The 15519-nt window shown below is 54.8% G+C and overlaps 1 protein-coding gene across 1 annotated transcript in view; it reads right to left on the reverse strand.

Moving 5' to 3' along the window:
• TF (transferrin) overlaps window positions 1-11258 on the reverse strand; it is a 28812-nt gene extending 17554 nt beyond the window's left edge. Inside the window, 9 exon segments of the mRNA NM_001101694.1 lie at window positions 508-662; window positions 2108-2285; window positions 2852-3030; window positions 3454-3509; window positions 4230-4362; window positions 5064-5240; window positions 5885-5993; window positions 9127-9299; window positions 11192-11258. Of these exon segments, the coding sequence (NP_001095164.1) occupies window positions 508-662; window positions 2108-2285; window positions 2852-3030; window positions 3454-3509; window positions 4230-4362; window positions 5064-5240; window positions 5885-5993; window positions 9127-9299; window positions 11192-11234 (1203 nt within the window). The 5' untranslated portion in view covers window positions 11235-11258.
• Window positions 11259-15519: the final 4261 nt, after the last annotated feature.

Here is a 15519-nt window from a genome sequence, read left to right on the forward strand (position 1 = left end):
GCCTTGATGTGTATGTCAGCACAAAAGCTCCAAATCAGGTCCTTAAAGAATGTTTTGGACATGGTCAAAGCTCACTAGAAATCATGAGGTGAGAGCAATATACCGAGCAACCGTATGTATGATCCCAACCAGAGATTTTCTCGGTTGCATGATTGTACAGCATTCTTCATATCATTCAGGATTTTCACAATGCTCTTGGAGCAAACGTGGGATACTCTTTTGACCAGCAAAGCACATTTGTACCTGCTCACAAACTCAACACAGGATCCCACTCTACTCTGACTGAGCACGGGGGCTCAGCCTCGGCTAAGCAGGGCACTGCTCTGCTGGCCTTCCCACCCTGTTCTCATCCGAGGAGGAAGCTGAGCCCTAAAGCCGTCCTTCCCAGCTTTTGTGGGGCTGGTTCCTGGGATCCTCTCAGGACACACACTAGCTCTGCCTCAGCAGTGGGCCAGCAGGCAGCGGCGGGGGCACCCCCAGGATGGGGGTGGGGCAGGAGCGACATACCATGATCTTGGCAATGCAGTCTTCCGGGGTCTCTGCCGATTCACACTCTATTAACCCTCCACTGGTAACGCTCCACTCATCACACTTGAGCCTCTCGTGGTGGCTCAGAGCGCACCACTTCACCGCCTTGCACTCATCCTGTAAGGGGTCTGGGCCTGTGGCATTCGAGAAAGAACCAGAGGTTAGAAGGGAGGCCCCCGGGCCGGCACCGTGGCTCACTTGGTTAATCCTCCGCCTGCGGCGCCGGGTTCTAGTCCCAGTCACTCCTCTTCCAGGCCAGCTCTATGCTATAGCCCGGGAGGGCAGTGGAGGATGGCCCAAGTCCTTGAGCCCTGCACCCCATGGGAGACCAGGATGAAGCTCCTGGCTCCTGGCTTCAGATTGGCGTAGCACTGGCCATAGTGGCCATTTGGGGGGTGAACCAACAGAAGGAAGACCTTTCTTTCTCTCTCTCTCTCTCACTGTCTATAACTCTACCTGTCAAATAAATAAATGAATAAATATATTAAAAAAAAAAAAAGAAAGGAGGTCCTGACTGCAGTGTGGCGGGCATTAATGCTGCTCACTGTCCTAACGTTCTGGAGTTTACAAGGGAAAACCAGAGAGATCCCATTCAGCGATTTCATCGTCAGAAAGCAAAGTCACTACAGAATCTCTTGGTTGCCTTCTTACTCAGATTTGGCTTTTCTCTTCTTCTGAGAAGCCAACTCTCCAGCCTTGGAGCGCTCTAGGACTTGTGACTGATTTTTCCCTTCTTTTTCAGATGGTGCTTGATCACCTGCTGTGCTCTCATCCTATGTTCATAGTTTATTCTTGGTTTCCTGGCAGAACATCTGCTCCAACCAGGACAGGGCCTGGGGAGTCTTGTTCACACTTGGCTCAAGAGTCACTTGCTTGGGAGGCCTGGCCTCAATCCCTAGGCCAGGGTCCATTTTTTTTGCAATACGTTCTCAGAGGACCATGGTATTTTGCTGTCATTTTTTTTTTCCTTCTGAGCAAGTGTTTCATTAGGTAATTGATCATTCAATTGTGTGACTATTCTTTTAGCATTGTCTTTTCCCAGATCTGAGAGTTCCAGGACAGAAGAATGGTCCATGTCTAGCACCTCAGAGTTTATGGCTAGATGTTCAACAAATGTTTGTTGAATGAATGAATGATTTAAAAAACAAACAAACCATGATCCAATGAAAGCCAGGACTGGAATTGCCCGGTTCCACCACGGCACAGGCTGACCCTCATAGAGGGTCATCATAGAGATGTGCAATCTGGAGAAACCTCATTTTGTTTTCCCTACTTTGTGCCAGGCTAATTGATTCCACCCAGTGGGCTGGATGATCCTGGACTTATGCATGGGCGATACAGCTAGCACCTGGCCCAGGCATTTAAAGTGTTAATTTCCTTTAAAGCCCCGGCTGGTGTCCAGGCCACTCCAAGATAACTAATGCCAATCAGCATCAGTCTAACACTGGGTTCACTGTTAGGGCAGACAAAGGAACATCAGGAAAGGCGTTCAGACACCTGGGGAGGCTCCGTCGCTGGTCCTTGCCCTCACCCGTCTCCCCAAGCCCCTCTGCTTGCCAGGCCCTACCCCAGCACTTACATATGCCTTCCCGTAGGTTACGAACGGCGGTGACGTACTCATAACCCAGGTACAGGTTGGCGTCCATCCTGGGGGGAACTTTAAAAAACCCATAGGCTGAGTCCTTAAACAGCAGGTTCTTCCCATGAGGAGAGCTGAACAGTTGGAAGTCTCCCGATTTGTCTTTGCCGAAATGTTCCTGTTCACAGTAGAATGGGAGCATGAATGGCCATAGGGAAAAATGAAAAACTTCAGCTGTGGTGCTGCACACCCAGCACCAGTCCTCTGGGGACCAGGCCGGACCCTAACTTCCTGAGCAGACGTCTGGGCCTGTCTGCCAAACTGGGTTGCAAGAACACGGAGGGAAAAAAACATGTCTCGTTCCGAGGCCAGCATGCACGGTTGCCTCTTAAACTCTGGACAGAGGGAAGGGCTGGGCGAGTGGCTCCCTGTGCAGTCAGGGCGACAGCCCCTGAGGAGAGGTTGCTTCCTTTGGAGGGGGAGTCACTGGACAGGGAGGTTTGCCTGGAACAGAACAGTATGGAGCCTCTTGAGCCATCACTGGCTAAAGGTGGCAGCAGAGCTGATGCCTGCTGCTCTGTGCGGAGTCCCAGCTGGGGACTTTGAGAGAAGCTGATGGTGTGTGGCACGGTTCCCGCTGTGCCTTGAACACACAGGACGTCTACGGTGGCAAGAAGGCAAGGAGGAGAGTCCCCAGATCCAAGCAGGGAGCAAGTAGCAGAGGGAGACAGCAGCTGGGGCTACCTGGGCCTGGTTCAGAAGCTCCCAGATCAGGTCCTCCTTGCCGTCCACACTTCGGGCCACGACTGCATGGGAAGGGACCCGAGCCAGGTGGCACTGCTCATACTCGTCCACTGGCTTCCGGGTGTTGTCCAGGCACAGCAGCTCATACTGATCCCTCTCATCCTTGCTGGGCAGGTTCTCTGGGGGAGGGAAAGCGTAGATGAGCTGAGGGTGCTGCCTCCCTACCCTTGGAATCCCATGGATTGTGGAAGGTACAAGCCAAGAGCCTTGGCACGATCACTAGGCACCAGGGAACATGCAGGAAAGTGACTTCCTCAAGACAGGGAGGCCTCTGATGCTACCCATGCCCTACCATGAGTCTGATCTCCACAGGCCAAGGTCAGCCAGACCAGCCCCTCATCGTTTGCTATGGCACCACTGCTGCAGGGATAGTCACTGCATGGAGACGCTGGACCAGGGAAAGAGGGCCAAGGACCCCCCAGGTACCCTCCCTCTGCATGGCTGGAGCCGTGTGCTCACATCCCACCACTGAGCATGAGAAAGGGGGCAGGAGAGAAGAATGCTCACCACTCGGAGAGCACCTGCTGGCTTCTGTCACTTACCAAATATGGTCTCTTGCTTGACAAAGGCCACATCCCCAAGACCATCCTTCAGACACCTGTGCAAAAGGAACATTTTTAGGGCGGCTCCCATAGGACAGGCCCTTCTCCTCACCCTGGAGGTTCTGGCCACACTGTCACACAAGGGTAGAGTCTGGGGGAGGCCTCTGGGTGGGCCCTACAGCTGAGGCTGACATCAGGAGACCACCAAGATGGGGGAGGCTGCAGTGAACTGACACGAGATAAAGGACCCACCTTACACCCCAAAGCACAGGAAGCAATGGAAGCTATTTTCATGTGGAAAAGCTTTTGTAAGCTCCTGGAATAGAAAATAAGGCAGTGGTGCCTGCTAAGGACGGACATGAGCCCTTGCCTGGCTATACAATGCAAGCATTTAATCCAGATAGAAAGAGGCAGCAGGAAACCAAGCACGGGAAACTGGCAGGATACAGTGGTGGGAGACAGGCCTGTACGCTGAGCCTGTATCACTGTGAAGAGTGGGCTCAGACATGCTTGTCCTTTCAGACCTGGCTTGGTCCAGTGAGAGGAGGCACTGGCCAGGCTCAAGGGCTCCGGGGAGAGAAAAAGGCCCCCAAGAGAGGAAGGAGAACGTGGGCTGGCTGGCTTCAGGCGTCCGAAGCTGAACTACGGGTCTACTGGGAGTGATCAGGCTTCCTGGATAGCCTGGTACGGGGCAGGGTACTGCACTGGGCCAGTGCTGACCTCTCACTCTAAGGACACCAGCACCTTGGCCACTAGGTGGCAGCAGTCTCACTTACTTGAAGGCGCCGGAGTAGCCGAAATACGGCTGAACGGAGGAGCAGCCACACCCTGGGCACAGCTGACACAGCTGGGGGAAGTCCGCACCATCCGCACAGGGGACACAGCTGCCCGAGAAGAAACTGGCCACTGCTGCTCAACACAGAGAGACAGACCACAGGGCATGAGCGAGCCTGGCCGCGGGCAGGGACACCTCCCAGCCTGGGCCCATTAGGGAACAGAAAGGGACTAAGCCCAACACGGCAAGCCCAGTCCCAGCTCACCCTTACCTATGCTGCTGCATCAGAATTGAGGGACTCCAATCAACAGCGAGTGAACCCCTGTGCTGTCAACACCCAACCAAGGAAACAGACCTGGACTTCTCACCAGCTAAGATCTGCCTCCAGGCCTCGTCAGAGGGGCCCTGTGGGACCCGTGCCCTAGAGCTGGGAGGACCACCCGGAGAGGTGCGGGTCAACCTCACGGCCATTAGATGGCCATCAGAACAACCTCTGGTGGAACAGCACACACATCAGCACAGGCAGCAAAGAACTCCAGGGAAAACAAGTGGGCCCGGCCACTGTGGTGCACCCTGAAATCCTCCACCACGCCCTCTGGCCTTTCCTCCACGCCCCCCAGGACGGTTCTGGGAGCGCAGAGCAAAAAGGGCCCAGCTGTTTCCTCCCAAGGGCACCATGCAGACCTGCCAGCTCCAAGCCGGCTAGCCTCCCTGCCCACCCTGGAGCTCTTCCCACATGTTCAGCGGATGGAGACCGTGTGAGTCCAGGCTGGCCGAGGTGGGCATCTGGAGTAGGGGTGCCTGCCCGGGAGCACCCACCCTCTAGCCTGCTTACCTTTCTCCAGGGGCTTGCGTGGCTCCGGTAGGTCACAGTAAAGTAGGCCTATTGGGATGTTCCACCCGGCGGACCTGCCGAGGCCTGTGTGGCAGGACTTCTTGCCTTGGAGCTCGTTCAGCTGGAAGTTGCTGCCCTTTTTCACCAGAGCCACAGCATAGTAGAAGGTCTTTGGATCTGCGGAGGGACAGTGTGAATGCACGGTCCTCCGTCCCACACGGGGCAGCCCTGCTCATCACTACATACCCTTGAGGAGCGAAGGGGGGCCCAGAGGCCACTTATGTTGGGTGGTGAGGAAGAGTCAGGGATGCATCCTGGGTTTGCAGGGAAAAGACGAGCACGGGAGGTGCAGCTCTAATGAGCCCGCAGGCACACACAGTGGCAAAAAGGCTGCAGGCACGTGTGCCCCAGATGGCGTGCCTACCCTGGCCCTGCATTGCACCTGTCTACACCGACCAACCCAAGTCCACAGGAAACCGACGCTGTGGCAACAAGGCCCACATCCCCTCAAAGCCTTTCCAGGGAAAGACAGGTTATCACAGAGACGTGCAGGGCTGTTGGGGTCCCAGGGTGTGCTCCACAGGGGTCGCTCCCTGGTGCACGATGCCTGGACACAGCACTAGACCCCAGTGGCCTTCAGGTCAGAATGCACACAGCACGGCCTGTTCTGTCTCCTCAGTGAGCACAGTCCTGGCCCAGACAGCCCCCGGCTTCAAGCAGCCCAAAGCCCACAGAGGGACCCTCGTGCTCCCCTCACTCCCCGAAGGGGAACGCGCGTTAGTACTAACACAAGACTCAATGTCTACCCGGAGAGAACTTACTCTCTTTTGACCCATAGAACTCTGCTACTACAGGCTTCAGGTTGTTGGGAGTCAGGCCGGCCTCATGCACCAGACCCGCGTCCAGTGTCACGGCGTCCGCTTCGTGTGCCTGAAAAACAAGAGTCCAGGCCTCAAGGAGGCCCTTGCCTCCAAGGCAAGCTCACCAAAACTGGACAAGGCCGGCCTGACTAGTGAGGCTCCATGAGTCCAGGGCAGAAGACCCCTCAGTTTGGGCAGACTGCGCCCAGCATGGCTCCAGCACAGAGGAAGAGAGTTGTCCCTGCAGGTTGTCCAGCTCCTGGTCCAAACTCTACATGGGTGTGGCCTTGGAGGTTACAAAGGCTTGACCTGGCTGGCCTCCTGGGCGAAGCCGGTGCACAGCCAGGGCACTGCAGTCTCTGAAGAAGAGACCTACTGGCATTCCTAGCACGGCCGTCATTCACAGATTTCTTTACCCTGACACCTCCTACAAGGCCTTCCTCGGGAGGCTTTCTGGAAACTTCTTTCTGGAGGAGGAAGGAAGCCATGCAACACTTGTCTCCACTCTGACTCAGCACTCAATACTTTCCCTTCCTGTCTGGGTCCCGAAAACTGCTGAAGCCTGTGTTCAGAGATCCAGCACCCTCTCTGGGTTTAACTTCTTGGTTATGAAAGTTGAATATACCTTATCTGAAGTACTGGGGACCAGATGTACGTCAGGATCGGAATACCTGCACGCACACAATGAGATCTCTAGGGAATAGGACCCAAGTCTAAACAAGAAGCTGGTGTGTCTCCTGTACACCTCATACACATAGCCTGAAGGTAACTTTCTATGGCATTTTATCCATATTGGTTATGACCAACAGTCTCGTGATGTAGGGTTTTCCATTTGTGGCATCACGTTGGTGCTCACAAAATTTACAGCATAGCCGGTGAAGAATGCTCAACCTGTTCTATGTGCCGAATGGTAAAACACCTGATTATCACTGCCCCTTCCTGCCATCTCAGCTCCATTTCACAAGTGAGAAAACAGCGAGGGAAAGGTTAAAGTCGCTTCCCCAGGGCTCAGAGCAAGGAAGTCATGGAGCTGGGATTTGAATCTACTACTACACTGTTACATGGGTTATTATTAGTATTGTTATTATTTTACTTTGTGCTTCTGTGAACCCTCATCTTAGATCAGTGGGTCATGTTTAGTATTATCACTACCTTCCCCTTAGGCCTGTAATTTATTTTCTCATTACGTGAATTCTAAAGTGAACCAAACTGTCTCTTTTATATAGACACTTAAAAGAAAAGAGTTTGGGTCTGGTGCTGCCTGCAGTGCTGGCATCCCATATGGGTACTGGTTTGAGTCCCAGCTGCTCCTCTTCCAATCCAGCTCCCTGCTAGTGGCCTGGGAAAGCAGTAGAAGATGGCCCAAGTGCTTGGGCCCCTGCACCCTTATGGGAGACCTGGAAGAAGCTCCTGGCTTCAGTTCTGGTCGTTGCGGCTGTTTGGTGAGTGAACCAGCGATGGAAGACCTCTCTCTGTCTCTCTCTCTCCCTCTCTCTCTGTAACTCTGCCTCTCAAATAATAAATAACACTTTAAAAAAGAAAAAAAGCGAACTTTTTCTCCTTGTTTTTGCTTCAGATACCTTTAAGCAAAATGAGTTTCCCAGAAACTCTTGCCAGTTCTCTATGATCTATTCTTACTGATCAAATTACAAGGCAAAAATTGTCATGTTACAGGTAGACAACAATACAATACTATTTCTAAATGAAATAAAACACTGATGTAAGCCAAACTGTCTTTGGCTTTAACACTTTTTATAACAAGGTGGTTTTCATTTTGTTATAACCAAATGCATATAACACATTTCCCATTTTAGCCATTTTTAAGTGGCGTTTGGCACAATGACCCTGTTTGTAACCATCACCACTATCCACCTCCAGAACTTGCTCGTTGTTCCTTACAGAACCCTGTTCTATCAATCAGATACTTGCAGCCCCATTGCTCTGCTTCTGTTTCTAGGACTTTAACGACCTCGGCACCTCGTGGGCGAGGAATCACAGAGAACTTGTCCTTTTGTATCCGCTCACCTCCCTTAGCTTTCCACCTGCATCTGCAAAGCAGCATGCATTACCATTTCATTTATTCTGAAGGCTGAAAACTATTTCATTGTATGTTTCTAACAGATTTTGCCATCCATGCAGTCAGCAATGGACATTTTTGCATTATAAAAACATATTTTAGTATGACAAAACAAAACAAAATTTTCATAAAAAAAATAATTGGTACATCCACTTGCAGTATCATAAAGAGCTAGGAGACCTGGAGGATCTCTTTTCCCAAACAGCTAGACCCAGGATATGAAACGCTCTTTGTGGCTTTGTCCAAACCTGCAGGTACCCCCCTACTACACCTCAAATCACTGAATAAAAATGAATAAGCAAACAGGAGCTTTTCCCCGTGCAGTGGAGTTGGGGGGAGTGGTCAGGAATCTGGGTTTTCTTGGCCGAGACCCCATTGCCTCTGGTGCTAAGGAAGGCAAGGAGCCAGGTTGCAAACAGGGGGGGCCAGCGCTAGCAGCAGGGATTCCCAGGGGGAACCTGACCCAGGAGGAGGACAGAGATCAAACCAGGCATGACCTCAGGGGGCTGGATGACCAAGCCCAGCAGAGGAGCAGCAGTGAGTGGACCTTGAGGAAGCCATGCAGGAAGGGACTGGAGGCAGGAGGAGACACTCAGCCAGCCCGCTCTGCACACCCCAGTGCTGACTGCTCCAGGTGAGCCAGGCTCCCAGGGGCTGAGTCTGCCTCCCCCCCCCCCCCCCCCGCAACCCCTCCTGCTTGCTTAGCTCTCAGGGTGCAGTCCTTTCTGCACCTGACAAATCTGCCCAAACTCCTGCACTAAGAGATTTGACCATGACTCCAGCAAGGCTTAGGGTCAGGTTCCTAGGCTGGCCCAGCCCTCCTTCGTGCGCCTGCTTGAGAAAACACAATCTACCGGAAAACTGGCTGTTTCTTCTAACCTATATGCAACTAGCAACAGCAGGCCCCTGGCCTACTTTCCCAACAGCATGTCCTTCGAAGGGCTCACGACTGGAATATGTATCTCCTGCATCTCAGCCATTTGGGGAGTGAGCCAGTGGATGGAAGACCTCTCTCTGCCTCTATAACTCTGACTTTCAACTGAATAAATAAATCTTTTAAAAAAATGTTCCAAACTGGCGGCCAATGTGTGGATCTTCCACTCTCGTCCGGTTGGCAGCCACTTACCGCGATGGCCTTGATGCAGTCCAGGTAGGAGGCCTTCTTCACACAGATGATACGGGGGCCATCCTCTGGAAGGACTTTTTTCATACTGTCCCGGAAGTTGGCGCACTTGCTGGCCTCGTGATCATTCACGGCGCACCATCGCACGGTCTTCTCCGTGACGGCCAGACACAGCCCTGAGGGAGAGAGCACGGACGTGTGAGGACCCCACCTCTGTCCTGTCCTCTCGGTCACTCGTGGCCTTGGACACTGCAGTGCATGGCAGCCACTGCCTTTCGAGACTGGCCCAAGAGGAGGGTGCTCTGTTTCCCGCTGACTACCCTGTGCTGGCTGGAGCTCCTCCTGGGGGCCGAAAGCACACTCCCTGCACTCTCCCTGTGCCCTGCCCTCCCTGGCCTGGTCCTGGCCTGCGTGGGGCCTGAGCCTCAGTGTGCACACAGCCTTGGTAGCTACTCCCGCACACGGACTTGCTACCACCACCTGGGAAGCGCAGGGATCGCCATGTTGCAGACCAGAGAATGGTGCTCTTGGCACAAAGTCATCCTGCTTGGCAGTGGCCACGCCAGGCTGGGAAGCCAGGTCTTTTCAGCCTCTCGGTCTGCTGCCCAAGGCATGGGAGAGGAGACTATTTCCAAGTTACTGCGCCCCTCCTCCGCCAGCAGCTGGAGGCAAAGGAATGAAGAGGTAATGCATTTGCCTGCTTGTCTGCCACCTGCTGGTGAGAGATTAACAGTAAACTCCAGCCAGCCAGCACCGTCCCGCCCTCCTTTGCTTTCCACCATTCCTTTTGGCCAAAGCCAGGCGTGTGGAGAGCTATTAGAACCCATGGGGTGGTATGGGGCTGGTGTTGTGATATAGCGGGTACAGCCCACCGCCTGCGGTGCCGGCATCCCATATGAGCACCAGTTCAAGTCCCAGCTGCTCCAGCTCTCTGCTGTGGCCTGGGAAAGCAGTAGAGGATGGCCCAAGTCCTTGGGCCCCTGCATCCGTGTGGGAGACCCAGAGGAAGCTCCTGGCTCCTGGCTTCAGATCAGCACCGCTCCGGCTGTTGCAGCCATCTGGGGAGTGAACCAGCGAATCCATGGGGTGGGGAAGTATTGTTCCTATCAGAGGAGCTTTAGAGCCTCTGCCATCTCAGTGCCCTGCGGGCCAACACAGCAGGAGCTGGTTCAGACGGGCTCTGATGCCCTGCAAAGCATGAAGGGAAGTGGCCAACTGCTCTCCCGGAGGGACAAGGAGGGACCTTGGGGACTGACTGCCCCTTTGTTCCACCTCAGCCCCTGAGAACTCACAGGATGGGGGCTCCTTCCCGGGAAGCTCCCCACCCCTCAGGGTTCCCACAGACAAGAATGTGTCCCCAGCCATGCAGCCTCCAGCACTACCCTTGCCCTGAGGAGGGCAGAGGTGAGGAATGCTGGGCTGTGGCTCCGGGAGCTTGTAGTTTCCAGGGAGAGCAAATTGCTCAAGGGTCCAGTGTGGTGTGACAGAGGCCCCACAGGGGGCAGGCAAACAAACAAACGTCAGAGGCAAAGGTCAGGGACCCAACAAACTGGGAGGTGGGGGTGGTCAGCAGCAGGCCTCCCGCGGGGGCGGGGCGGGATGTGTACCCCAGCGGCCTCCACAGAGACCTGGCCCTCACCTGAGCCTCCCACGCAGGTGCTGTTACGACCGGGCTCACGTGGGAGAAGCCAGGCAGGGACCCAGACCCAAGCGGTGCGGCCTCACACCCCATGCTCTGAACCTCCACCTTAGCCGGAGGGACCTAGACGTGGTCAAGAGCGCGTGGAACGGCGGACCCTGGAAGGGCACGGGGCAGATCCGGGGCGCTGGGGATGCTGTGATAAAAAGTCTGGGTTTGGATACGCGGTGATGGGAAGCGCTCTGATTTAGCGTTCTCCCGGGCTGCAGGGGTTAGCGCTCCGATAGGAGGCGGCGGCCGGCGCTCAGCTCAGGGCAGGGCTGTTCCTAGGGCTGCCGAGACCGCGAGGCACCTGCAGCCCGAGTGCGGGGGGCGCACGGGCGCCCCACGGCGCGGCGCCGCCCAGCGGCAGTGCCCGTACTCACTCACCCAGGGCGGCGCAGGCCAGCAGGGCGCCTGCGGCGAGCCTCATCTTGTAGCTCAGGGGTGGTGGCGAGGAGCGGCGAGCGCTGACCGACCCGCTTCTGCGCACCCTGCCCGCGCCCCGCGCCCCTTTATCGCCGTTGGGGCGGGCCAGGCGCGATCTTTGACCTCGCGTGTTTGCGCAGCGCGGTTGCCCAATCGGCCCTCGCCCGTCCCACTCTTCCTTCCTCGCCCCCCTGGTACATTTCCTGCTGGACCGGAGCGTGGGATCCAACACAAAAGTGCTCTGAGAACGGGAACAAAGGAAAACCCACCCCCTGCCGTGGCGGCTCGCTCGGTGCCAGGACGCTGGCTGCCGCGGGCTGGAGCCGGCGGAGGCTCTGCTCTTGGGGCCCGCGCTGCCCGAGCCCGCTGGACCCATACGTGGAGACCAACTCCGGCCTGCGGGGGCCCCAGACTCGAGCCCTTCCAGGGGAGAGAGGTCTAGGAGGGCAGAGTAGGCATCCCGCGTGCTCCCGGGCTCCGCCATGCCCAGCCCTGACGGACGGGCTCAGGCTGCTGCGCTGGAGGCTCGCGTCCTGCCCTCACGCCTGCCCTGGGGCCCCTCGGCCGGCCGGGGACGGAGCAGCAGAGGAAAATGAACTCGCGCAGGAGGCGGCCGGGAACGGGGCTGGGGCACGGGGAAGCTGGGAACACAGGGCCCTGCAAGTACAGAGAGAGCAGCGCAAGGGCGGATCTGGCCAGTTCCTGAAGTCCTCTGTGTCCTTCTGTCCCTCTCCAGCCCGGGAGTCCCCAAACCATTCTGACTGTGCATCGTTATCACGAGAGAGATTGCGCCTCTGCTGTGTAGACATTTTTTTTTTTAACTAAAAATTTTGTGCATTTCAATCATGTGCAAGGAGTAAAGATATATGAAAGGATGATTATTTGTTTGAGAAGCAGCGAGAAAGAGATGGCTCCTGTCCACTGGTCCGTGCCTCAGCTGTCCAGGAAGGCTGCAGCTGAGAGTTAGGAACTCAATCCGTGCCTCTTGCAGGGGTGGCAGGAACCCAGCTTCCTGAGCTGTCATCACTGCTCCTGCCCGAATCCAGTACAGGTACTCCAGTGTGAGACGTGGGTCCTGACCGGGTTTCTTAACCATTAGACCCAACACCCACCCCTGCGCTTTAAGTGTCCTTTTACTTGTACTCTCTTATGTATGATGAATCTCAAGGTACAGCATGTACTGGGGGAAGATCAAGGTTCTGTAGGCAATGTGGAAATCTAGATTTCAGGGTATCATTAAGATAGTTGCAGCTTTTCCAAAAGTTATTCCTATCTGGTCTGCCTAGGTGGTCCCTGCTTCTGCCTCATATTTTAACTGACGAAGAGCTTATTCCAGGCCTGGGAGAAGTAGCTTAGTTTGTGCTTGTTATCAGAATTTTCTTCTTTTAAAAAATATTTATTTAATTAGTTACTTGAAAGAATCACTGAGGGGGAGAGAGAGAGAGACAGAGAGAGGAAGAGGGAGAGTGAGAGGTGCATCTTTGTCCCTCATTGGTTTACTCCCCAGATGGTCACAACAGCCAGGGCTGGGCCAGACCAAAACCAGGGACCTGGAACTCCATTCTGTTCTCCCACATGGGGGGCAGGGGCCCAAGTGCTTGGACCATCTTGGATTGCTTTCTCAGGCGCATTAGTAGGGAGCTGGATTGGACAGTGGAGCAGTTGATCCTCAAACCAGCATCCTAAGCTAGGGCTTAACCTGCTGTGCCACAATACCAGCTCCAGAATTTTCTTCTAATTCTGGTTTCTTTGCAGGGATTTTTTTTTTTTTAAGTTTTATGTATTTATTTGAGAGGCAGAATTACGGAGAGAGACAGGAGAAACAGAAAGGTCTTCCATCTGTTGGTTCATTCCCAATGGTCTCAACCACCAGAGCTGGGCCCATCCGATGCCAGGAGCCAGGAGCTTCTTTCAGGTCTTTCACATGGGTGCAGGGGCCCAAGCACCTGGGCCATCTTCTACTGTTTTCCTAGGCCATAGCAAGAGAGCTGGATCAGAAGTGGAGCAGCCAGGACTCGAACCGGTGCCCATATGGGATGCCGGTGCCACAGGCGGAGGCTTAATCTACTGCACCACAGCCCTGGCCCCCTAGGGATATTTTTTTTTAACACAGTTGTCCATCTTGTGAAAGTTGGAGAGTGAATCCCACATTATGTCATCTGAATACCCGTTACTCAGGCACACATGAACCACAAGACATGGACACGAAGATGCCAGAAATGAACACCGAGGTCTGGGCACCAGAATCACTCGGCGCCCCTTTGACAGCCCACCCCTCTGTGCAGAGATTCCATTCTTCAGAAGCTTCACTGGACCTGCTCCTGCCCAGCCCTTCCCCCCTGGTGGGGACCTGGGGCCACTCCCCATGGAATGTGAGTGCCTGCTAATTTGTTAATCTTACTGCAGTAACAATAAATATAACTGAAGCTGGGGATGGTCTCTCCAACCCCAATAGGCTGTGTCACACACAAAGGGACAACACGCATCCTATGTTAGAGGTCCTTGCTTTAGTTGGAGGTTTTTGTTTATAATGTGGACATGAGCCAAGGCTGGCCTTCCAGACACCTGCCTCTCCCATGAGGAAGAGAGGTCGCTGGTGCCTCTCAGGCTACTGCCTGTGCTTGAGCCAGGAGAAAATGAGACTTGGCCCGCATCCCTGCAGCAGACCTTAGAGGCTGCTCTGGATTCCTGCAGAGACCTCAGGGCAGGGATGGAGGCGGCGGGGGGGGGGGGGGGGGTTTAATTACTGGAACAGGACTGGCTGGGAGGCACCTGGCAGGGCAGCAGTTACGCACCTAGCTGCAGGTCTGCCAGGAAGCTGGAAGGGGATTGCCCAGTGCTGAGCTAATGCCAGAAACTCAGGTAAGAACAGTGCAGGCCATGGCAGGCAGGTGGGCAGTGGTGAGGTATGGTATGCCCAGCCCCCTATTCATGTCAGTGGGGCATGTGGAGGGAATTACACCATGTCCTTGGTGGTCCGTGACCCTTGTACCTGTGCTCTTAGGTAGGTTGTGTGATTCCACACCAGAGGCCATCTGGAGTCAAGACCCTCATTGTCCCTCATTCTCTGCTGCATGACGACTGGGATTTACTGAGAGATGGACTGTGCACTCACCTCAGCCCTCTGACATCAGTGCTTTAGCATCGCTGTCTTACAGATAAATGAGGTCAGGAAGCCGAAATCCTGGGAGGGCACCACCTTAAATGTCGGCTGGACAGGCCGAATGCAGAGTCAAGCCCTGTGGTCCCAGTGAGTGTCCACTCCCGAGGGACGCTACCTCTCCAAGGAAACGAGGATGCAGAGAATCAGAGGGCTTGGCCTTGGGTCCCCAAGACAGAGACGGGCACAGCACACTCTCAGCTCCACCATCTCCCAACAGACACACCCAGGGAGCGGTTCTGCCCACAGAGATGCTGGCCAGATTGGGAAAGGGCTGAGAACCAGGGCCACAGGCTGACTGCATTCTGCTCTCAGCTCAGGAAACACCATGTGTTTAGCCCCTTGCGGGTGCTAGGCACTGTTTGGGGTGAGATCTTGTGGTTTGGACAAAAAGCCCTCAGGGGTAAGATCAGTTTCCCCATTCCTTCCGAGGTGGGCCTTGCAGTGAAACAACGGGTCCTTGTTTGTGGAGCTCTGAGCCCAGCCCCACCTGAGGCCACAGCTGCCTTCTGGGTATTAATCTTCCTGGTTTATCTCGAGGAAGAGAAGCACAGGGCCAAAGGCGGTGAGAGAGACAGAGAGGAGTTGAGGGGACTTTCAGTTCCAGACCAACACAAGCATGACCCAAAAACCTGCACCAGGAACAGAATAAAGCTCTCCTCTTCCAGCCCCAGGGCTGGCCTCTTAGAGAAGCAGAGGGCATTGTGTGGACGTGCAGGGCAGTTGGGGAAGCTGCCCAGAAGGGGGTGGGCAGGAAGGCACTGGACTTCAGAACCAATATTTGTTGTTTCCAAATGTTGCCCAATTTACACAGAAGCTGAGCAAACAAAGAGCCTGTGTCTGCTGCAGTTGGTGCCTCCCCCCCCCCCCCACCCCTGCCGTGTCCTCTGCCTGACTCCAGAGCCTGTCTGAAATCCTGAGTCTAGGGCATTGTTCAAAGGCAGAGACCTGAAGCGATGCTCAGGGCTGGTGGGCCAGGGGCGCATGGGATGGGTGGGGACCAGGGCAGGGGCGCTTTAGGAAAATGTCAGACATTTTGCATACGGTCCATGACACCATCTCCCCCCCCCCCCCCACACTCATTATCCTTAGATAATGGAAGATTCTCAAGGTTTCTTTTAAATAAACC

Source organism: Oryctolagus cuniculus, chromosome 4 (assembly GCF_051225735.1).
Source record: "Oryctolagus cuniculus isolate XC-2025 breed Fujian yellow rabbit chromosome 4, ASM5122573v1, whole genome shotgun sequence".
NCBI classification, from domain to species: domain Eukaryota; kingdom Metazoa; phylum Chordata; class Mammalia; order Lagomorpha; family Leporidae; genus Oryctolagus; species Oryctolagus cuniculus.